The 25,112-nt window shown below is 45.8% G+C and overlaps 1 protein-coding gene across 1 annotated transcript in view; it reads right to left on the reverse strand.

Annotated features, from left to right (window-relative positions):
* Positions 1 to 3,021: 3,021 nt before the first annotated feature.
* The window catches only part of SYNJ2 (synaptojanin 2), a 97,526-nt gene continuing 75,435 nt past the window's right edge, over positions 3,022 to 25,112 (reverse strand). The window contains exons 16-27 of the mRNA XM_060029713.1: positions 23,032 to 23,190; positions 21,161 to 21,317; positions 20,088 to 20,205; positions 16,480 to 16,698; positions 16,315 to 16,393; positions 15,589 to 15,757; positions 15,024 to 15,197; positions 12,984 to 13,118; positions 11,050 to 11,162; positions 9,812 to 9,920; positions 8,050 to 8,201; positions 3,022 to 6,494 (exon numbers count right to left, since the gene is read on the reverse strand). Of these exons, the coding sequence (XP_059885696.1) occupies positions 5,769 to 6,494; positions 8,050 to 8,201; positions 9,812 to 9,920; positions 11,050 to 11,162; positions 12,984 to 13,118; positions 15,024 to 15,197; positions 15,589 to 15,757; positions 16,315 to 16,393; positions 16,480 to 16,698; positions 20,088 to 20,205; positions 21,161 to 21,317; positions 23,032 to 23,190 (2,310 nt within the window). The 3' untranslated portion in view covers positions 3,022 to 5,768. The remainder of the gene's footprint in view (positions 6,495 to 8,049; positions 8,202 to 9,811; positions 9,921 to 11,049; positions 11,163 to 12,983; positions 13,119 to 15,023; positions 15,198 to 15,588; positions 15,758 to 16,314; positions 16,394 to 16,479; positions 16,699 to 20,087; positions 20,206 to 21,160; positions 21,318 to 23,031; positions 23,191 to 25,112) is intronic.

The following is a 25,112-nucleotide window of genomic DNA, read 5'->3' on the forward strand; positions in this document are numbered from 1 at the left end:
CAGACTGGGTGGCTTACAAACAACAAACATTTATTTCTCACAGTTCTGGAGGCTGGAGGTCCAACAAGACAGCAGCATCGTCACGTTCTGGTGAGGGCCCTCCTCCTGTTTCACAGCTGGGACCTTCTCACTGTGTCCTCACATGGTGAAAGGGGTGAGGGATCTCATGGGGTCTCTTTTAATAGGAACACTAATCCCACTCGTTAGGGCTCTATCCTCATGACTTAGAACGTTCCAAAGGCTCCACCTCCTAATACTATCATCTTTAGGGGTTAAGTTTTCAGCATATGAGTTTTGGGAGGAAACAAACATTCAGACCATAGCACTTTCTTAAGACCTATGTGGCAAAACAATCCAAAAAAAAGAATGGATATATGTATAACTCATTCACTTTGCTATACAGCAGAAACTAACACATTGTAAAACAACTATACTCCAATAAAAATGTTAAAAAATAGCATGTAAATGTGTATCTCATAATTGATGGTATATTGAAATACAGTAAATTGTTAGATTTTTATGACAGTTTATATAAAAGCAAGGTTGTTTGATGCAGTCAATACACAAACTTTTATATTTAAGTATACTAGCAAAAAATAGCAAATGAATTTTAAAGTAAGAATTATTGTTAACTGTTAGATAAAACCATGGTATTAAGGTTATAAAAGAAAATGTTATTTAGAGATAAGAAAGTATTTAGGAGTCAAATATCATGATAGCAGAATTTTTAAAAAAATTTCAGCAAAGGAAAAAATAAACCAAATATAGCAAAATGTTAAATTACTATTAAATCCTGGTGATGGATATATGAGAGTTCAAATTATTCACTCTGATTTCATGTATGTTTGAAAAATTTTATAAGTTAAAAACTTTGAGAAACATTAATGAAATACTTAAGTGGAGAAATATACCATGTTCTTAGATTGAAGGGTCAATACTGTAAAGATGTCCATTCTATTTCGTGAAGTCCTAGTAAAAAATTCCAATAGGTTTTAGTTTTTAAATAGGACTTGATTCCAAAATTTTTATATGAGAATGCTAAGGATCAAGAATAGAAGGGCTTGTTTTACCAGATATCTAAGAAATAATACAACATGATATTGACACAGAGATTGACAGGTAGACCAGTGGCACAAGAACAGAGAGCCCAGGAAGCAGAGACTGTAATGGCAGTGTGAGCAGCTAAGGAAACCTCTCCCCCAGAGAAAGAGATCTATTAAACTAGTCAAGGGTAGCAAAGGCAATCATTCAGATGTCTAAAGATTGATCAAAAGACTTACAACAAATTGAGAAGCCTTTTATTCAACAAAATCTAAGTAAGGATTCTCAGTAAGAACAATGGGAGGCCACTGTATTAGAGTTAGAACTAGAGCCTGCACCCATCCCCTGACAGAAGTGCCTTCCAGAAAGACCTGTTCCATTGGGGAACAGTGGAACGAACATGTTGTATGTCACACACCACACACTTTTTTACCCTACAACTAAAAAACATTTTTATTTTGTATTGATGAAATCACTAGAAAACTCAATCCTGCACTTGACCATGGAACAAACCTCAATAAATTTTAGAAAGCAGATGTTTATCTAGGCCATATTCTCAGGTCATAATCCAATAAAATTAGGAGGAAACAATTTTAAAATGCCAAACAAACTCTTAACTATCGGAAAATTGCACAGTCTCCCTTGAATCAAAGAGAAACTAAAAGCAAATTACAGTCTAGAGATTAATGAAAAAGACTATTTCATGCTAATATGTGTAGGGTGCAGTTAAAGTTACAATCAGGGGAAAATATATAACTTTAAATGTCTTTATTGTTAAGCAAGACTAAAAATAATGAAACCTGGTGCTAGCTTTAATTAAGAAATTAGGAAAATAACAAAACTAAACAAAAAGTAGAAAAGGATGCAAATTAAAGATAAGTTGAAGTTAATGAAAAATGTTTTAAAAACCGACATAACAAAATAAAAATAAACAATATAAAGGATATACAAATACCAATGCTGTTATTTGAAAATGTCAATAAAAACTGGGTAACACCTAGAGAAACCCGATTAAGAAAGAGAGAGCAATGGTTTGTTATTTAATAAATGGTATAGTATAACTATCACTGAGGAGGATGTTGGACCACCCTCTGGACTCTGACCCTCCGTGACAGGCTGCATCCCCTGTACGGACACCATTCCTCTGAAATTCTTTCCCATCGGCTCATTCTTTCCATGTACATAAATCCACTTTGCTACATGTCATATTCTTAATCCTCTTCTCTCAAATCTCCCCTGGCCCTCTGTTCACAAGTAATCACTCTCTCATTTGTACTCTCCTACCTCATCGAGATAGAGCTGATTATATAACTGCAAACAGTTTGCCCTGTATGAGAATGAGTTTCAATCCATGACCTTGGGAAAGGAAGGTACCGTAACCAGCCCTTTCCTTCTTCTCCATCCAAGTCCCAGGCACTCAGATTAAATGAATTCAATATAGTCCTTACTGGTCAGGAAGGACTGGGCATCTTTATGATGTGGAGACTGTCAGTATATTCTTATTCCTGAAAGGCATCAGAGAACATTTATGACCTAAATTTTGTCTATTAATTAGCTAAGAACAAACCTAGACAGAACTGGAAGATTGTTTACTCCTTTCTTCAGTCTTCTATGAAGTAATGTACTCAAGCCACCCCAGCAATCTAAGTTTGCTATAAGATCCTATAGAAAATGAATCCCAGCATCTCTCAACATTATAGCATAAAGTTATTATATATGTTATGGCTGTGGTCCCTGCTAGCAGCCTTCAACTCATAAATTCTGAACCAAATTATTACTTTTATGTTGCTTCAACTTAATTGGATGGTTGAAAAAAGAAACAAAACCAAAAACTCAGAGGAATAACTAGTAATCGCATTTCATCCAGAATAAAAGGCTAGCCAAGGAAGATATCCCAAGGTTCTCTTCATATCTGAAAAGAAATAAGCCACATTAAAAAAAAAAAGATAAAACATTTAATGTTTTTTTTTACAATTTCAGTACAAATTATCACTTCAAATAAACATAAGGGTTTTTATTCATTGCTAGTCATCCAGTAAGATCCAATAAGTAATTTCTGCAGTCCTTTCTAATAGAATTACTTCATTATAAAGCAAATGTTTTAATACATTACCTTGCTTATACACGGGTCAGGAGAATTTTAAGTGTCGTGAACTTCAACACCTTTAAACTTTTACAGGACTTTCTTGGGCAGATGTCCTTGTTTCAATAATTTACTGGAACAAATATTTTTAAATTGGCAAGAAGTCCAGGAAGATTATACTGTAAAAAGAGAATCTAATTGGGGTCAGGGAGACAATGCCGAATTGTAAAGTCTGTGCCTAAAATACTGTGGTGAACTGTAACACCTTACACAACAGTAATGAAATAAACTGCAAGGTCACAATAAAAAGGCTGGTGTGGGAACATCAGAGAAAGATTAAAAATAAAAACCACGGAATGAAATCCGCAGGATAGCAGCTGCTCATTGTCAAGATTATTCAACCAAGTCTACTGCTAACCTAGGAAAGATACCCACTGTTAAGCACTGATTTAAAAAAATAAGGCAATTCCAATTGTCTTTTTTTTTTAAAAAAAGTGAATGTTAGTACAAGAACCTTACATATTATCAACTCAAAATCCAGTCTCTGTTATTCATTAAACCTCAACAGCCGTGAGCAAATAATATTCATTTCTTAATGTTAAACTACTTGTAATTTTTCCTGTGACCTGCCTCAATACAGTTCTGTGTGTTAATACTTACTGTCAGATTCTTAAGAACTATTTGTGTGATGAACAGCTATCTTAAGTGAAATTCAGTTCTGTGTACCATTTATTGGCTATTCGCTATCTAGAACAAAGAAGAAACCTGAAAATTAAGCACTGGAAGCAACTTTTGTGGTGCTTACTTTCCCCCTGCTTTTCTGACTCACTGTTACATAGATATGCCTTCAAATTCACCTCCTTTTTAGTAGGAAAAGAGGTTATGGAGAAAAGAGTGTTTAAATTAAGAAATCTTTGATTCCATTCCCAACTATGCCCTTTAGAAGTGACGCGAATCCTGGTAAATGATTTACCTTTCCAGAGCCTCTTACCCATCTTGCTTCCTTTCTCCTCCTAACGCTTTCAAGGATCACGCTGTTTACTTCTTGCATTTCTCAGAGAGGTAAAAATGATATAAAGCATGTAAGTGCTAGAGAAGGTGTCCTAATCAGCTAAGGCTAAAAACACCATCTTTTACTACTGGTTAACTACTCGTATTATCTATTTATCTCTATGGGTCACTAATATCTTTTTCTTTTATTAGTTTTCAGATGAAGTGAGATACAGTTTTGTTTTTGTATAACCTGTAATGTATCTTGATAGTGGCAATGAGAGTTAATTCTGAAATCCCAGAGGTCTGATCAGTAAAAGGAGCCTGCCATCCTAACCATTAGCTTTGAGTACAGGAGTTCGCTGGTCACATTAGGGATAACACAGAACCATTGCTGTATGATTCTATGACATGAAAGACTCCTAAACACAGTAAGTGGCACACTGAGATTTTGCCAGTAAATTTCTTATCAGCAAAATTATGATATCTGCTCCAAATGAGTTCTAGGCCTTATAACATTCTTTTAAAAATGTAAAGCAGTATGGTGATGTCTTTTTTAAAGACTGAATAGGTAAGAAGTGGTGTTGGAAATGTACAGGAAAACAAAACCTAATAAAAATGTAGATAAGCTAACTCAGAATAGCCTGAGGTTTCTTATATATGGGGACGTGTGGTAACTTTCCTTCCTGAAGCCACAGCTAGGTAGACCAGACTAAAACAGATATTCTTCAAATTATAATAATGAAAATCAGTACTTGTATGTACCAGTATGAGTTTTCACATTTTATGCTTTTTCTGAATATGGAATATAAGGAGAAAAAGAAAGCCATGAGGTTTTATTTAATAGGGAACAGACAGTGTGTAAAAACTGGTAGCACACCAGAGCTCAGGACTGTAGCAATTTACGGGACACGCAAAGTCTGAGACATGGTACAGGAGACTTAGGCAGTTGGAGCTCAGGTGAAGCTAATGGTATATGCTCCGGAACCAAAGCAGGGAATGACACCATCTCCCCCAGGACGCACACATAATCACGGCTAATGTACACGTACATAAATAAACACAAGGGCTCCCAGGAATGTACAGTCTAATCTTTTGGTTGACCTATTTGCTGCTTCCTACTCTGATATCTTTTTTAACCTGGTGTCAGCGGCCAGGTACAGCTCTTAGTGGTCCCAACCACCTTTTAGTGGAATCCTTACATTATGCATCAACCTTCAGGTGGGTCACCAAAAAGTTATTCCAAGTCTGTAAAATACAAACAATATTTAAAAACAAACTCACCACATACAAACATAACTTGAACAACCGTTTAAAATTCAATGGGAGGGAACCTCTTGAGCATTATCGGCTAGATTCTCTTTCCTAAAATCCGTATACTGAATCTACCCGGAGGTTTCTCACACCCTGAGAGGAAACTTAACATGCACAAGTCTGGAATAAAACATATTTTGGTGACTGAATAATAATCTTACTGAATAAGAGACGCAATTTTTGTAAACTACACAAGAGTATCAATGTTTTTTCAGTGTGCCTTTAACTAGATGTCTCTTTCATCTGGGGAGTTGAGACCAATGGGCTTTCCCCTGTTAAGGTGAGGCCGGGGGGAGAAGGCACACATCCTGTGGGAGAGCTGCTGTCGGGAGTTTCCCAGTCATGATTTCGCCAGTGGGTCAAACACCTGCAGCACCGTCCTCTTGTCCTTGTCACTGGTTGTCACCCAGTGACCGAAGTCTTTTTCTCTGTGCTCCCGTGGCGGCTCCTGGGCAGGTGAGGCACTGACTTGCTGGGGGGCTGCGTGTGCTCTTCCGAGGTTCCTGTTCCCCGAGTCCAGGGGGTCAGGGCTCTTGGGAAGCCAGGAGTTATTCAACAGGTTACGGTGGTGGAGAAGGCTCCAGAAGGGGTCCTGATAATCACCGAGGAGGGGCGTGGCCTCCGACTTCGTGTCCTTGGTGCCATCAGCCTCAGGGCTTGCAAGTGATGAAGGGCCAAGGAAAGCCGGCTGGGGGAAGAGCGCGCCCCCAGCAGGCAGGGGTGCGGGCGGACAGTCGCTGCTGGGGCTGCTGCAGGGGCGCCCCTGGAGAAGCTGGCAGTTGCTCTGCAGCACCTGCAGGTGCAAGGCCGCCGGCGCCGACTTCTTCCTCCGCGGGGGCACCTGGGGCACGAGGGGCGGGGCCTCCGGAGGGGGCGGGGCGGCCGCGGTCGGGGCCTCATCTGGCGCTGGCTTCCCGGAGGCAGCGGCACCTTTCCCGGGCTGAAGTGTTCTCGGTTTGGGAACGGGAGGGACTGTTGCTAGAGGAGGGGTGTCAAGGTTCGTCTCCGGGGGCCCGATTGTAAAATGGACAGCTTGATGCCCAAACTGTTCTTCTGGTGACGCGGGCTAAGAAAAGGCACGACAAAGAGCGTCAATAAGCAGCCCGCCCCCGGGAGCTGGGAATCAGAGCACACAGACGCTGTCCACAGGCGAACAGAGGAGGGGACAAGCGGACATTCTAGCAAATTCGGGATTTGAGAATGTCTGGGATGCGCGAGTGTGACCAGGCAGGAAGGAGCATGGGAGAAACACACGTATCAAGGAGGACCAGCAGGTCCGATGAAATATGAGTGGGAGCTTTCAAACCAGGGCCACCGTGAACAATCTGAAACAAGTTTCTGTTACCTAGGAAACGGGGTGATGCTCTTCCTTTATTAACAGCGAACCTCTGAAAACTTTTCTTCGAGGCCGCAGCTTTGATAATTCAGTCTGTGCCACACTAAGATGAAGTAGCTTCTGTCACAGCATTAAGCTAACAGAAGGACTCATGGGTACACTTGCTCCTTGGATCTTTGATATTTAAATATAGAAGAATGGAAAATTTCATACAGGAACTTCACTTCCTTGGTTCTGATTCAAAAGAATCACAAAGAAAACAACCGCACGAGGCCAGAGGAAGCTTTTGTACACACACGGCTGTCGGTAGCTTAAGCATCCGCATTTCAGTATTTCCGCTGGTTCTTTAGAAAACTAGCTGCAGAAACAACCCTTTCTCCGACGGCCTTTAACTGCAGCTCCTGGGCAGTGGGTGGGGAAACTGAATCCGTTTCTACCCCTGGCTTTGAAGACAAAGCGAGAATAGAGAAGAGGAGGAAAGAGGTGTGTTGTGTAAGGAGGCGTGGAAAATAGGCAGATGCATGTGCAGACGTGGGACAGCGAGCAACCCAGAAAACACAGAGCAGGCTCTGTAAGAACCACACGCCCAAACCACGCTCATGCTTTGTACAGGTGGAAAAGCAGCCATTCTGTAATGACCAGCCGAGGGATTACCGGGTGTCCGTGACTAGCACACTGAGCTCACACGGAAGATCCAGATGCCTCTAGAGGTGCCAGTCTTTGGGCTGCTACTGTCCTGACAAACTCATGTCTTTGAAGCAGCAAGCAAGGCTGAGAAGCTTGAGAGCGAGAGCAAAAAACAATCTGCAAGAAAAGTGGCAAGAAAAGCTGTCGAGCCTCCAGGGTCCGGGGCCGCACAAGCGCTTGTCAACATGGCCAATCCAGGAACCGGTGATTGTTTTTCTAATGCAAATAAAAGTCTGTACAAGTCAAACCGTGGGCATAGGACACAGACCACACACAAATGGGAATCACTAGGACACCTGGAATAAAGCACCCCACGGTGGTTCGGTTTGCGAACTGAAATGGAACATTTGGGCGGCGTGATACCGCCAAGCTCTTCCTGTCTTGGTGAGAAATTCCCAATGTTTCTGCTCAGCTTGAGCCAAGAAGCAGCAGGAATGCGAAGAAGAAAGCGACTGCTGGGCATTTTCCTCAAGGATGGGGCTGTGTCTGGGACTCGTGAACATGTGTAAAGAGGCCAGACCCATCGGAGACGGAATTCTTATCTAACAAGACATTTGAGCAACCCAGGAGCAACAGGCTTGTGCAACCAGGTTCTTACCTTTCCTGTCCTCCTCAAGGTTGGCTTCTTGATGGCAGGAACTCTGGGTGCGGGCCGACGGGGCAGGAGTGGGGCCACCCCCGCTGTGGGCTCTGGTTTGGAAGATCCCTGGTCCGTCAAGGCTGTGGCATTTAGGGCTTCTCCTGGGGCACCTGAAACATACAATTGCACGGCTAAAGTATAAAGGACAAGGCATCGAATTATCCTTATTTTAAGGATAATTTACTAATGCAATGTATTTCTTTGCTATCTAAAAATAAATCTTTCAAGGTTGTCAGGACCAACCAGCTAGGTTTGGCCCCCAGCTTCTCATTCCCACCTTCTCAACAGGGATGGTGATGTAGGGTCTGTGGAGGGGAGGAGCAGTGAGGCCCTGACATCACGTGCAAAGTTTAACGTGTCCCTGTGTTTCTCAGGGTAGATGATGCAAAACTCAAAATCTCAGCAGGGCCCATGACCACGAAAATGTTAAGCTGGGACCCTGGGTAGATTTCAAACCTCAAACCTCTGCATCTATAGACTTTAAAACAAAAAACAAAAAACCTTTACTACAATATAATTCACATACCATAAAATCTACGCTTTTTAAGGATATATTTGGTGGTTATTAGTGTAGTCACAAAGTTGTACAACTATCACCACTATCTAATCAGCGGAATATCTTCCATCACCCCAGAAAGAAACCCCGCACATTCCCATAGCAGTCACTCCCCACACCCTCCTCTCTCCAGCCTCTGGAAACCACTATAACTTTCTCTCTGTCTAGACTTGACTACTCTGGACACTGAACATAAATGGAATCACACAATACGTGGCCTTTTGTGTTTGGTTTCTTTCACTTAGCACACTATTTTCATGACTCACCCATGATACAGCATGTGTTAGTACTTCATTCTTTTAATGGCTGAATAATATTCCATGGTATGGACAGACCCCATTTTATCCATGCATCAGTTGATGGACACTTGGGTTGTTACACCCATACAATTTGAGTTATTGTTTTTAATAAAAAAGAAACCACGGTGTTATCCTACAACAGTGTTTCTCAGTCTCTTAATCCATGCCCTCCTTAAATGTTGTTTGGGAATTCCAAATAAACTAAATACCTGCGCTATAAGCAAATCAGGCAACTGTAACTGCACCTGGCTTTTCAGAGGGCATAATTTTCCCTCTGCAAAAGAGATTCTAGTATAAAATCGCAACAAAAAACCAAAATATGTTAATAACCAGTGATTTTGAATGCACAGAGGAGATTCCAAGTTAAAACATGGTTAACATGGGTTAGGTGAAGTAACAGCAACAAAAAATTAATAGGCAGTACAGCAGAGAAGAGGTCCCTGCCTGACAGTGTCCCTGCCTGAGAGAATCTACAATTGCTGGCGATTTAAACGTTTTGCCTGAAAGAGGACGCCTACCTACCTATCTCTATTTACAGAGCCAGCAGAATGAGTTAGTGCCTGGGGCACCAACCTCTTCTAAAACTCGTTTTTGTTTATTTCAGTCTCTCCTTGTTTATTTCAGTCTCTCCCTTAAGTGCTGCCTAATAATCTTGGGATTATTTTTACATACTTACTGAATTTTAAATATATAGTTTTAAATGGACAATAAGTCTTAGTAGCTGAATTTTATAAAATGTTGCTCAAGGGTACTTTCATTGAATACTGCCTCCAGAAAAAAGAGTGTTTTTCTCTTCTAGGCCCCTTTTAGTAGGAAGATGAATAGAAAAGCAGAATTGGCAGGAGAGCCCCAGGGGAACACCCACCTCCTCTGGCTTCTAGGAGACATCGGATTGCTGCTTCCGCCTCCTGAGCGTTAGTAGTTTTGATCTGCTTGACGTTATAAGGCTTACTTATCCCAGTCCTAGCTTTGGGCTTGAGGACAAAATCAAGAAAAAAAGCGTATTAGCACAGGTAGGAAACAGCCTTACCTGGTGAGTTCTCTTGCCTACCCATCTGTACAGGAGCGTGAAGTTGACAGAGCTCCTTCAGACGGTGATTAAAACACAACTTCAACCCAAACCGCATCCCTCAAGCCTCTTCCCCCCGCCCAGCACTCACATATCAAGCGTGGGGGGAACACAATAAAGTTTAGACGACCCTCGTCTCCTAAACTGGACGATTCCAGGATTTTGCAACGTGAACAAACCATCCTCTATCTTTATTTCAATAATCAGGTAAAAGCCAGAAAACAGTCAGAAGCTACTCCTTCCATGGTCCAGCAAAGTCATTAAAACACTTTTCCAGATGTTTTCTCAAAAGTGCTCTCTCTACGATTCTTCGCTTTTCTGCCGCCTCTTAACTGTGACCTCTAGGTCGCCTTTGAGAACCTGCTTTCATTACTACAAACCACTGAGGTGGAGTCAACCGCCTACTCCTGCAGTGACCATGACCATCGGCTGGCCCAGCTCTACACACTCTCCTGGGACACGTTAGCTTCCACCCAGCCCCCTGCTGCACCTCCCCCCTCCCTCACCTCTAGTCCATTGACCACCTACCGTCTTCTTTAGGTCTCACAGCCATTCAGAACCCTACACGACTGTTATGATTAGTAATGTCCCTACTGCATTATTTAGGCCCCATTAGATCTCTTTTTAGCCTCTTCTCTCAAGACAACTGATCTGAACTTCTCTTATTTCCCCTTCTGTCAGCCCCTGCTCTATACACCAAGGTCATAGGCAAGCATCGGAGGGGAGAGAAGCAGGTGGGTCTGGAAACCAACAGTCCCTCCCTGAAGGGGCACTTGGGAGTTTTCATCAAACGTGATTTTCTCTCTTGTGCTCTGTACGACCATTTAAAAACCCTATAAAGGGCCTGGTACTAAGTTATGGGGTTTGGGGATGAATGGTGGACAGGCAGAGGGTTAAAGAGACAGACATGTATATATTCACTGAAAAGAGGTGATCCCGCATAATGTTAGGGGCTGAGGATGAACCACGGGGCAAATCTCTTGGGTTTGAAATGCTGACCCATTTCACTATGATCTGAATACAGGAGAACTCACTGCTTGCTGAGGTGCTCCTGGCAGAAGTTTTGCTGTCTGCAAAATCGAATACTGCCCGTGGGTGCCAGAGGAGATGGACACATCCGAGGCTGACTTTTTCACCATTAGACCAGCTGTAAAGACCAAGGAGGGCAGAGTCTCAATCTCAGTGAAGTCGCAGCTGCTTCGATGCAAATTCCCAGCCAACTGAGAGCAAGGTCACAGTTAGGGTCTGAGTACATCCATGGCTTTTGGGGATTCAGAGGCGCTACTGAGTTTCTCTTGTGATTCTCTAATAACTTGGGCTTCTTAATGTAGATTCTCTGGAGAAGCACTGTTTGAATGAAAATTTTAATCTAACATCCTGGAGGAGTTAAATCTGATATAAACTCTGATCAATCATTTTTAAGTGGTTTAAAATACACTACTATTATTAGGACCAAATTTTTAAAAGACTTCGTGGGCAAAATCTAACAAAATAAATCCCAAAGCAGGGGAATAAGCTAGATTAAATAATACCTGCAGCCATTAACAAGTCATGTTTTACAACAACAGTTAATTCAGAGACATTAGATGAAACACAAATGACCAAACAAAATGGACACTAATTCTGTAAAAAAAAAAAAAAAAAAAAAAAAAGAAAAATTGTGTATAGAGGACTTCCCTGGTGGTGCAGTGGTTGAGAGTCTGCCTGCCAACGCAGGGAACACGGGTTTGAGCCCTGCTCCGGAAGATCCCACATGCCGCAGAGCAACGAAGCCCGTGCGCCACAACTACTGAGCCTGCGCTCTAGAGCCTGCGAGCCACAACTACTGAGCCCGCGCGTCTAGAGCCCATGCTCCGCAACAAGAGAAGCCACCGCAATGAGAAGCCCGCGCACCACAACAAACAGTAGCCCCCGCTCACCGCAACTAGAGAAAGCCCACGCGCAGCAACAAAGAGCCAACGCAGCCAGAAATTAATTTTTAAAAATTGTGTGTAGATGTAGATATATCTAATTGGAAAAAGGATGGAAATCTTTTGGTTAACAACTATTATCTCTAGATAGGTAAAATTAAAACTTTTATTGTTTAGATTTATCTCTTTGTAAATCTCTACAATAATATAGGACGTAAATTTGTTTTTTATTTATTTAATATTTTCTTTTCTGAGTATCAACTCAGAAAAGTAAAAAAAATATGCTTAACGAGTCACGTGTTTCTGGCTTGCCATTGATTACTATTGTGATGTAAGCTAAGATGAACCCAATTCTGAAAGTACAGTCTTAGAAAAATGTTTACCGTCACACTGGGGGTGTGGGGGAGGGGGAGAAGTGAACAGCGGAGGTAAACAGAAACTGATCAAAAGCACGGCATGACTTTATTTCAGATTGCCAAGGAATGTCTCAGGGACAAAGCACTGCTTTTTCTGAGGAGCCGGGAAGAAAAGTGCTATCCTGAGACCCGGGCTAGGAAGTGCTGTTCTCAGCAGGCTCGGGCTCACAGACGGGATGGCTCCTGCTTAGAGGTGGGCGTGTGGTCACCTTATGGGTCAGAGCACCTGGGCTTACTCGAGTCCTCATATGCAGAGAGAGGGTGGGCAGCAGTCCAGGAGAGAAGACATGGAAAGAAGCCATGGTGGGTGGCGGAGGAAGGAGCTCAAAATGTCCCTAGCTTGTCTGTGGCCTCAAGTTTTCCATCCCATAAGGTTTCAAACTGAAAGCAGCTTAAAGCAAAAGCACAGCTACGGGAGGACGAAGAACAGCTTTCTAAAGGACTCACGTGATTTGCCGTGAGAAACACAGCTATCTCTGATATCAAACTTGCCATGGATTTAAGACAAAAAGGAGCCTGAGGAGGGGAAAAAAGCACTGTGGAAACTCAAAGGCTAGATTTAGAGCCGTCTGTGCAGTAGCAGGAAGTACGCAATTATTCCCAGCAGGCATCGTGGTGAGCGGAAAGCAAGCGAAGTCTTACTTGGAGGGGGGGGTCTCTGCGGTGGGTGAGGTGCCCGAGGCCTATTGGGAACCGACAGAGACCGACTTGGAGAGCGGTGGCGGAAGTCCCCAACTGCTTCCAGCTCCTGCTTTAACACCACCAGGTCAGCATCATCTGGAGGACATGGCAGGGCGTGAGTCAGATGAGTCAGACTCAGGTCTGCAGGGACCCGGCAGTGGCAGGAACTCCTCCCACAGGACAGCTTCAGGGTCCCTCTCTGCTGGCATGGGGGACGGGGGGAGGGTACCCAATGCCTGCTTGGAACATTCAGTGAACCGTGGACAAGGTGTGCTGTCCAGACACGAGAGACACTGAAATATTTTAAAGTGTAGGCATGCTTCCTTCTGAAATAATCCACAAGACTTCCACACAGAGTAGACAGTTGAAAACCAGAGCCCCTCACTCTTAATACCTCATTCTGAAACAGGACAAGAGTTCTGAACTTGAGAATATTTTCACTTCTCTGCCAGCAGGGCAGCCTGCCAATCCCTTGTCAAGGCCCAGCATGGAGCGGCCCTGCTCATTCAAGCCCAAATCCTCCAGCCCATGCCAGCTACTGCCCAAGCATTCGCCGTCCTGACTCGCCCTGCAAAATCCTTCTAAGGCTAAGAGGGGTGTGGGGAGGTGACGGCTTCTGTTTTATTACGTGTACCTTTGTTACATTTAAATTCAGGACGATTGTAGGTCTTCTCTCCCACACTACGACACACTCTGATTCATTTCATTTTGGCTCATACACCCCATCCCTCAAATCCAATAACTCAACCTCATGTGTCTCTCGCGTTCTGTTGGGGACAGGCAGGATTTCTCCGTCTGAAGGGAGTGCCTGAACGCCCTACAGCACTGAGGAGATGTTCCCTTGACGTCCACCAGGGGGCAAGGCTGCTCACATGTGACAGCCCCATGCTGCTCTATAAATCCTTCATTCCAAGGGGCGCATCTGCCCAGCCCTTGAGAGGATGCCTGAATGATGGCCACGCTGGAGAAGAGGACTGCTTCTTGTCTCAAGAGCACATCCCTCCAGCCACTTTCACTCCGGGGCAGGAGCCCTCTGGACGTGCAACGTGCAGAACCCCCTGGATTTGCTGATGAATCCAGTCCCCAAACCTGGACATGTGTCCCCATCACCTGCGGAGCTTCATGAGGTGCCAGATTTCCAGGGTCCCAGCCCACATCTGCCAAACCCACATCTCTGTGACGGGGCTCAGCCACTTGTAAGTTTAAAAGGCCCCTCTGGTTCAATGCAGCCAGGCTACTGACCGGGTTTGGGACCAAATACAGTCAAAAAGGCTTGGGGGTTCTTTGTACCTGTCCCAGTGAAGTACCTTTCCTGGGAAGCATCTTATTGTCAACTCTGTTCTCTGTTCTCAGCCGCAGCTCAAAGGGTCCTGACACGTGGCTAAGCCCCTGCACCTGCTCTCCTCCAAGGGGGAGACACAATGTCCAGCAGCTGGAAGGCACTCGTGGCTGTGGCTGAAACTGAGCTGAACAGTCTGATGTGGAATCTGAACTACTCTAATTATCTAGGGACCTGGAGTTCAATCCCAATGACTTTCAGTCCCTCTTAAGTCTAAAATGACATAATGATGCTAAGGTGTACTATTACTGTATAATAATATAATGTTATATGAATATAACCAGACACCAGCAGCTCAGGACATAGATATTGAGTATGTCTCTTATGGGATTGAATCAGAAAAGTTTTGGAGAGGGAAAAAAATCACAAATGTAAAACCAGTTCAGAGCTATGACAATTTAAATTGCACAGAGGAAACTAATGATCATGAATCCGGTATGTTATAGGGGTACCAGTTGTTGGAAAAAAATTAGATCACTAGAGGAAATGAGTGTGGCGGCAGCTGGATTCCTTCTCCGAGCCCAGTTTTCACCCCTTGCTGTGACCTCTTTCACCCCTTGGTTCGTGGGCCATGCATACTTGATCGGCATTACGTGATGCCCGGCTGCTGAGAGAGTGATCGCTACACCAGAGGCGATTTAGAAAAGGAAGGTCCAAGCTACCTCTGTAGGTTGGATGCTGCTTCTTTTTGGTGAGTGCCGGTGACCGGCTGGCCGGTGCCACTGCCACGGAGCTGGGGGCGTCGGTGAGCTCGTCTGCGCCCGCTTCACTATCTGAGACCCCGGGCTGGCTCAGCTCATCCACCAAATAGTCCTCGTCGTCCTCGAGAATATCCCCTCGGAGAAGGAAACGTCACAGCGAACAGTTAGGGGAAAGGGCCTAGCCGCCAGCGGCCCAGGGCACCCACGTGGCAGCACGGCTGGGACCCCAGTTCCACGGATGCCCGAGACACAGGACAAGCCCACAGCCCTGACGTCTCCAGACTGTCTTCAGTGTCATTTTAGACGCCTCCCATCTTACTTGTCATCGCGTGCACCACTCCTACGTGTGAACACCACCCAGCTCTGGCGTGGAGAGTCAGCCTGAACTTAAGCATCCTCTCTGACCTTCCCCAGGGCGGGTCTTAGAACGGATCCTGGGGCTCTCGTGTTGGCTGCTGGGAGAACGTCTCGCCTGCCCGCCTCACCCCACACGCACCGGGAAGTCCTCACTCGCAGGATGACTCACCTTCTGACTCATAGTCCAGACTCGTGAAGTCGAAGTTTTCCTCCAGCAGACAGGAGTTGGCGGTGGGGGACGCGGAGGCCACGCTGTCTCGCTTTCCAATGATCTCCTCTTGCAAACCTTGCAGCCAGTCCTTGGTCTTCGGTCGAATCTTCACAGCTCTGCCTTTCACCTGTGAGGACAGAGAGGCCGCCTGTGAATGAGCGCAGACGTCAGACCCTCTGACCCCCAAGTGCTTCTCGCTCCAACGCATGCATCGGGAGCCTGGCCCACCTTCACTTTTGCCAAGGAAGGCCGAGGGTCTAGACCTCAGGCGGGCCCAGCACAGCTCACGTCTGGCCCGAAGAAAAGTTGAACTGTCATTTTTCATGCCATGTGAACTTAAAACCAGGATATTATCAAAACGGAAACTACCTATGAGTTGCATATCCCAAACCACGTGCTCTGAAGAGAAGGCTCACAACACTCCCATGGGAGGGTGCGAGCGCAGACAGACCCAGTAACACGGCGGGGCTGTGCTCCCAAACCTGCTCTTTCTCCCCAGTTCTGCGAGGAGCCAGGGCTGGAGAGTAGACACCTCGACGAAGCTACCGGAATCAGATGCCGGCATGAAGAGGCCCAGCTCCCGCCCTCCTGTGGCGTCTACACCCGCAGACCCGGCCACGTGAAAGCACAAGCCGCCCACGGGGACAAGCAGCCCCGCTCCCCGGGCGACCAAGCACAACTCACCTTCATTCCGTCCACATCCAGGACGCTGAGCGCCGAGTGACTGTCTGCAAAAGTCACCAGCATCTGCCCTTGGTTGATCCTGGGAGAAACGAGATTCGCCAGGTCAGCCCGGGAGTGTGCCCTCCAGCGAGGCGCGCACCAGCCCCGCCATGCGCGCGTCCCTACCTGACGAGCAGGATCGTCCCGTAACTGCCCAAGGTCTGCATGAGCTCCGTGCGCACGTCCTCGGGAAATTCGTTTTTCTCTTCGGAGGTTGGCGACTGAAGGTTGACGACGACGGTGGCGTCCCTGGGGCCCTGGAAAGAGGACACTTCCTGGAACACCCTGTCCCGAGCACCCACATCGACTTCTTGCACTTCCACCTCCACGATGGCCAGCACGGGTCTGCGTCAGACACGGAGGGAAGACGGGGCACCGTTAACTCGGGACAAGACATCCCCCAGCCCTGGCTCCGTCCCGATGCCACTGTCAACAGTAAATCTACACCATGACACAGCCTGTGTATGTGGCCCCCTCCCCATGCCACGGTCCCCGGAACTAAGCTCTCCGGTCCCGGGGTTTCAGTCTGTCTTTCCCCAACCTTACTCTCTCGGCATTTCTATCTACGGATGATGTGAGAGAAAACCACACCAGCCATGAGCAAAGGTTCTTTACGTGCAGCCCCAGGACTGCCGAGAAGAGGGGATTCTCCCTGGGCTAGGGGTTCAAGCTTTCTGGGGGGCTGTTGGGCAACCTGTGTTAGGAAACTCAAAAATGCTCATCTTTCGACCAACGACTCTCAATTCTAGAACTTTGTTCTAAGGAAATGACCAGACGGTCAGACAAAGATTTATACATGAGGTTGATCACTACAGCACTGCTGATGGAAGGGACAAAGGGGAAACAATCTAACTGTCCCAGGATAGGGAATGCGTTAGGTTACGATGCAGCCACACGACCATATGCCATGCACTCATTACGAATAATGTTGTAGAAATCTGACATACACAGGAAAACAGATCAGCAGGAAATAATGCAAACCTTGTTGTAATTTTTATACAGGGATGGGTTTACTCTACAAAAAATTTAGAAAATCCTTTCTTATGAAGATTACGTAATCTTATTGAAGACATTTACAATATCAGGTGGAAACAAAGCATAATACAAAATAGCATAGAATACGGTGGCAACCTTTAAAGCCAGGGAACATTGAAAAAATTAGGAGATATGGGTGGTAAATCAGTCATATCCCCCCAAATTCATATTACTATTATTAGATTTTTTTTGCCTCTAGAAGCAAGAAAAAAGAAGACAGAGAAAAATCTGACACAGGAATATGCGCTGAGGGTTTTTTTTAAAACTTTTTGTGGGAGAAAAACTTTCCCGAGGAGCCTCATGTGTTAGAAGCGGAGCATCTCTGATGAAAGTGGGTACGGACACGGGAAGGCAGCCTCACTCACTCAGCAATGAAAAGGGATCAATTACTGACACACCAGCAACTGGAAGAAGCTCCAGAGAAAAAAGCCGGTGCCCCAATTCTGCTCCATTTTATAACATTCTTGCAATGACAAAATGCTGGAAAAGGAGAAAAGACGAGTGGTTGACAGGGGTTAGGAAGGAGTGTGGGAGGGAGGGAAACGAGGGTCCCCGTGGTGACAGACGTTCTGTCCCGACCATATGGAAGTCAACATCTGGGTGTGACGCTGCGCTGTAGATTACAGGGCCTTACCGCTGTGGGGAGCTGGGTGAAGTGTGCACGGGATCCCTACATTATTCCCTATAACTGCATGCGAGTCTGTAACTACCTCACAGTCAAAAGCTTAATTAAAAAAACTAATGTAGCAAGTAAGAAAGCAAATGCTAACAGTTCACGTAACATAGTCCTAATTTTCTTATCCACATTTAAACATCTACAAGCTTGCGTGCACATGAGCACACACTACACACAGGTTAACGTTTCGGTGCAAAATGTACGTGGAAAATGCAGTGGAAAGACACATAACGAACTGTCACCAGACATGGTCTCAGGGCTTGGGACTATGGATGATTTGTCTGTGTATATTTCCCCTAATTGTCAAGAACCAAGATGTTCTGGTTTTGTAATTAGAAAAATCAATAAATGTCTAAGATGCGTCTCAAACCAGGATGCTCAGATCCGCACTGCCCAGTCTTCCCAGCTAAGTAAATGCTACTTCATCCTTGCAGCTGCTCAGGCCAAACACTCTGGACTCATCCTCACCTCGTCTCTCTCACACCCCACATCCACTCCATCAGCCAGTTCTGCTGGCTCCACTTTCAAAACCTATCCAGAACCCCCCACTGCTCACCGTGGCAACCCACGACTACCCTGGCCCAAAGCCACCCCGTCCCTAGCTTCCTCCCTGCCTCCCTCCTTCCATGCTGGCCCCGCTGGAGTTTCTTCAGGTGACTCTGGTCTAACCTGGCCACACAATGCCACCGCGCTCAGAGTGAAGCCTGATGTCCTTTTTATGGCCCACAGGGTTCCACGCAGGCTGACTCTTGTTCATCTCACCTCGTTTCCTATGACTCTTCCCCTCACTCTTCTCTCTCCAGCCTCTCTCTTCTCCGAACTCCTAGATGTTCACTCCACACTCCTGCTCTGGAATGCTCTCTCCCTGATACCCACACGGCTCCCACTCTCACTTCCTTCAGGTCTCGGCTCCAAGGTCACCAGAGGCACCTTCCCTGAACACCGGGTGTGTAATAGCACCAACCCCTTGACTGACCCCGGCCACTCCTTTTTTTTTCATTCATGACACTTCTGTTTCTTGTCTGTCTGTCCTCACTAGAAAATTCCTTGAGAGCACGGTATCATCTGTTTTGTTCACTGCTTTTCCTCAGTGTCAGGAACGGGGCCTATATATCAATATAAGGCCCCCCAATAAATACTGGTTAAATGAATGCTTCTAAATATACTCGCTGAACTAGCAAACCTGAAAGTCATACATCTGTAGATTTCCCCACGCTCATCTCTAGGTGTGTATTTGCAACAGCAGCTAGAAATCAGAAGCATGGAAAGATGTCGACCTAGTGACTGACCAGCTGCTCACCACCAACTCTCTTTCTTAATTTCTTTGCTTGTAAAAGTTGAAACTGACATGATAGTTTTGGTAGCAGCTGTGGGAAGGTCAAATGCCATCTTCTGTCTTTAAAGATGTTCTACAAGAATAACCTCCCTCTGTGGCCAGTCCCGGTGCATGCCGAGCTGACAGACCTCTGCTGCTGTGTTCCATCCTTAATCCACAAGGCACTAGGCCAAAGCAACAGCTCAGAGCATCCGAAACCCTGAATGCAACTCCGTAAAACCCTATGGTGTTTGTAACAATGAAACACTGGGAAAAATATTCATCGGTAGATGAATGGGCAAATCACGTGGATATAGTTAGCGGAATACCGGACAGCGGTTACAAATGGAAGAGTCAGATCTCTAGTAATGACGTGACTGTATCTGAAAAATGGTAAGTAACAAAAAAAGCGAGTTGCACGATGACATAATGTATCAGAATTTAAAAGACATAAAATACCACAGGTTGTGTCTTCGCAATTTTCATAATAGAGGTTACCTGTGACGTGGAGCAATGACAAAGTGTTAACAGTGATTGATTCTTAGTGGCAAGTACACAGCTACTTGTCTTACTGTTCTTTGCTCTTTACTGTGTGTCACACACGCACACACACGCATTCGGATAGGGAAGGCAGGGCCGTTCTCTGCGGGGAGCGGCTGACCCCGCCTTCCTCAGCAGAGGATGTGCCCACGGCAGCCAGGACCGTACCTGTGGTCAGACGCTTGCAGCTCTGCTCGGCCGTAATACTTGAGGGCACCAGGAGACCAGGCGTGTCCGACTTTGGTGTCAGCATCCAGATCGTTGTCCAGAAGGTTTAGTTCTCCAGCTACTCACGGGGATTCCAATCAAGAGACACACATACAACACAAAAGTGTATCAACATTCACGAATGCCGATTACAGACACGTGCACCAGGGAGCTGCGTCACGGACCACCTCCTGTCTCAGACTCAGTCGTTCTAACCCCCTGGGCTTGAAACCCTGTCAAAGTGGCCTTGGGGCCTGGGGTGAAAACTCCACCCCAGCGGGCAAACTGGGTGAGAACACAGACACCGCTGCTGCGGGGATTTTGCCTCAGGCCCATGGGAAACAGGAGATGTGCGGCTCTTTGTACAGCAGGAGATGCAGAGACTAAGAACCTGAGGGCATCCAGTCTCTTGCACAGATGTCCACAAAAGTGATCTGAACAAATACGCATCTTCTCAATCTGCAGGTGAGATTTCTGCGCCTTGAAATCTCAGCATCCGTCTCGCCAGAAAAGCTTAGTTGTTTATGTATTAGTTTATAGGCATTCGAATTTTAAACAAACTGCACTTCCTAGCTGGGTATCAACAATTGTTCAAAACATGATAGACCACTAATTGATTAAAAAAACAAACAAAAAACCTCTCATCTTTCCTGTGTCTCGCTCATATTTGGTTTGGAATCGGGGCTTTAAGCAGATAAGAGTTCGGCTGAACAAAATGGGCTGGAGACAAGGCACGAGTGTGAGAGGCAGAAGCGCCGGAGAGGAAGAGCTGTAGCCTCTCTCCTCACCCCTGCCGGGAACAAAAGGTGGCAGGGTGGTGTAGGGGGACAGCCGTGAGGCAGGGATTGCGGGAGCCAGGAGCAACTCCCAAAGCTTAGGGCTAACATCTGGGATGACTTTTGAGTAGTTCTGGGTTATCCAGAGAATTGTTATTTATACAACAAAGAGCGCTGGACTAAAGAAAAGTGATCTTCCTTCTATAGTGCTGATCACTTGCCCTCTTCCAGCTCTGAAAGCGCACACATCTCAGGCACCTGTTCTGTCGAAAGGATGCCTCTTCCTCCACCACAGGACCCTGTCCGTCCAGGCCGGGGTGCGGCATTTGTCACTTGTGTCGTAGGCAGCAGAGCCAACATCATACTTGTAGGTGGGTCCAAAGTCAATGGTGCCTTCGTGAAAGTCTTTAAAAATCTGTTGGAAGAAGTCGCAGGACCCTCTTAGTTCTCCTAGATCATGTACATTACATGCAAATAGAAGGCACGTTCCAGAGTGGTTTTTATTCCTAAAGTAACAGAAGCTATATCGTATTTGCAAATATGTCAAAAACTGGACATATGTGCCTTTTAATTGGCAAAAATGATGATGATTATCACTTTGCTCTGCTGACTTACACACCGTTGGGTCTCCCACCACCTCAGCACCCCATCTGTCACACGCCTGCTTGTCAGCGCCCGGGTGACACTGACAGGCACAGGCCGAGGGGAACGCCTGGCCCAGCCCCGGCAAGGCCTTGATCCATATTTGTTAACAAAACCAATTGGGTAAAAAGCAGCCCAGAACTGAAGTCCGGCCCTCCTCCGTCTTCACTTAGCCCTGGTCCAGCCCTGATGCTGCGGGAAGACCCAGGAACAGACATTCACTCAGCGCCCGAGGGGAAGGGTGTGGAGAATACTGGCAGGAGGGAGAGAGACCCTTTGCAGGAAGGAGTGGTGTGGCTACTCTGCCCTCTGGCCACCCCCAGCAACCCGTGTCACTGAGGGGGGACGACAGAAAACCTCGAGGAACATCCAGGTCTCACTGCAGGAGGAGCCTTAACCTCCCTGCCTGCACCATCTAACCCACTGCATTTTCACCAGGTAGATGGAACTTAGCTGTGCCTCCCTCCCCTCAGCCTGTCCTGCTAGGAAGCAAACAGGCACCAAAACAACAAACAGTTTCAGGTGGGAGAGAAGATAAGTTTTGAGTCATGTGGGGGCTAGTCAGTGTGACCCTGAAGAACTGAGGACAGATTCTATAGTTGAATCTTCCCTATTACATCATGGCCTAAGGAGGCACTAGAAGACCACACCAGGTCAGGGAGGGGAAGTCTCATCGGAAGCGTGACAGTCTTGGGCTCTGTCATGCCTCTGTTTACTGACTGTGTGACCTTGGACACGGTGTTTGACCTTGGCCTCAGTCTTCTTATCTATAAAATGGGTGTGATACCTAATCTGTAGGATGGTCTTGAGGATTATGTGTACAAATTGGTGTGTAAAGTGTATTAGATCTTGTTAGTGTATTAATTTATTTGTTAGTATGTTCACTAACAAGAAACAGAGATATCACCAAAATAAAATGTTTTGAGCAGAATCTAGCGTGTCACTTGCTGGTTTAGTGTACCTGACACACAGCCGTCCCTACGAGCATCACCCTGCGTACAGGGCACGTGGACTGCGTACATCACACCCACCAGCCTCACCGGCCATGTGCTCAGATGCTGACATGGGGCTGTCTGAAGCAGCTTGGACTCAAACTGGGCACAGCTGGACCAGGGCTCAGCTTGTGCGAAGGAGGAAGGGACAGCTGCCCCCCCTCCAACCAGAGAGCGTGGGCAGAGAGGATCCTGTCGCCCTGAGCTCCTGCGGTGGCTTACGTGTGTCCAGTGTCCTTTCATAGAGCAATGGCCCCTCTGGGCATGAGAAGACACAGACCCTGACCGTGGCCACCGAAAGGAGGAACAGGACGTGAGTGCGGATGGACGCTCACGTTTCTCTAACTTCTTACGCCAGACACCTTTTTTTTACCATTATCAGAATCAGTTAAATTCACCCATGAAGCTTAATTTGCAAATGCTAGCATGTACATTTAGCAGAAGCTATTCCATGTTGGAGCAGGTGTTAAAAACTATTTTAAAAGCACAACTTACTTTTCCACTTGATTTCTGTAGCTGTAGCTGATCAAATTCCAGGAGCTTCTTCCAGTCTTGGCGTTTAACAAAATAGAAGACTTCTTCGTAAGTGAGATCAATGCGGTAGTTGAAATCTCCGCACCAAAACACATAATCGTGAGAAAAAATGTTTCTTCCCTAAGTCATAAAAAAAAAAAAAAGCTGATTCGGCCCATTGCAAGGAAGGTGGGAGAAGGGAGAAAAATAAACTCACCGTACAGATGATAAGCAGATGTGTTTTTCTTAAAATGTTACTTAAGAAAAGTCTGCTAGAGCATCTCATTTTTCACTAATCCCATAAACTTACTGAGGGACTTTCCATTGGCTTAATTTTCAAATTTTAAATAGTGTTTTCGAGTGGTTTGGAGAAAGCTCCAACTGTAACAGAGGAAGCATGACTACCAATATTGGTATTCACTCTGCCGAGTGGATCTCAGCCATCAGGATGTACCCCTGCTTTGTTATGTCTGTATCCTAAGACACATTGCCCAAACATTCAGTGTTACGAGAACGCGGTTTAAGAAAATAAATATAAACGCTCAGGACACGCAACTTCGTAAAACCTGGTGGATTTCATACATTTTCATCCTGTGACCCTCCACCTCTCTCTCTCCCCCTCCCCCACCTTGCCCAGGGCAGCCCTGGAGAGCTGTGGCATCTTCCCCTCCCTTCCCCAGGAATCACGACAACAGCAGCAGCACGGTATCAGCTGTCTACAATGCTGGGCTCTGTTCTGCGGCACACTGTTCTCCCAGCAGCCCTGTGAGGCACACACTAATGGCTCTTACAGATTAAAAAAAGAAGTGCAGAAACTTTGCTGACGGTTACACCGCTAGTACATGATAAAGATAAGACATGAACTCAGATCTGCCAAACTCCAAAATCTGTTTCCGTTCTACAAAAGGCTGAAATGATCACAGCCCAATAAAATAAACGTGCAGAGCATCACTGCCTAATAGAACACTCCGCAGTGATGGACATGTTCTCTACCCGTGCTGTGCAGAACACGAGCCACCAGCCACATGTAGCCATCGAACACCTGACATGTGGCCAGTGTGACCGAGGGATTTTTAGTTTTATTTAATGTGAGTTATTTTACATTTAAATAGCTACTTGTGGCTAGTGGCTACTCTACTGAACAGGTACAGAGTATTAACTTATAGGTACCGTGAATACTTCTGTTGAAAATAGCTATAGTATAAACCCTTTAATTATTTTAAATGTGTCCCACGTTTGCTACTTTGAAACAGCACTTTTTAAGTGAGAAGGGTTGGACTTTTCTTTTTTAACTACATAGACCCAGAAAGAAAATATTAGTCCTACATAATCTGGAAAACTACAATTGCAAATTTCCCAACTCATTTATTTTATAATCCAAGAAATAAAACCTCCAACAAGGATTACAGCACTTCTTAATGAAAACTAAGGAATTTTTGCCTTGAGGGCAGCCCAGCAAACAGGGTGTCAGTTTTAAGGGAACTGGCCTCACATGGAAGAGCTCCGTGACCCAGCCAACCTTGTCTCAGGCACGGGCAGAATGTGTGGCAGGAACGGCTAAAGTCTACCCTCACTGCTGGGAAACAGGTGTCTGCACCAGGGTGAAGGTGTGCGGGACCATCATCTTTGCACAGAAAGGAAAACATTCAAATCTGAATTCAAAAAGATCCCCTGGCTTCAGAATGAAAGCCTCTGGACCACCACTAGAGGGCGGCACGACGCATGGTACTGGCAACCGCGAGACCCTACCGGGACCCAGAGCTCCCGAGCCAAGAATTCACTGGTTTCAAAAACGTGTATTCTCTTCTGAGCCACAACAGAATGTACGTGTGATTCTCAAGAAAACCAAGTCTTATACTGGTTGGATTCAAATGTTCTTCACCAACTTGGACAAAGCATGGACGCACTGGTTTTCTTTGCCCATTGCATACAGTTGAATTAGAATAAGAAAACGCAGGGCACGTCGGGACATTCAGGAAACGCACAGAGATCCAGGAGGCAGAACACTCCTGAGCCGGACTCCCTGCTCACCGCTACTGCAGCGCCCCTGGTCATCTCCCTGC

This window comes from Delphinus delphis, chromosome 14, assembly GCF_949987515.2.
Source record: "Delphinus delphis chromosome 14, mDelDel1.2, whole genome shotgun sequence".
NCBI classification, from domain to species: domain Eukaryota; kingdom Metazoa; phylum Chordata; class Mammalia; order Artiodactyla; family Delphinidae; genus Delphinus; species Delphinus delphis.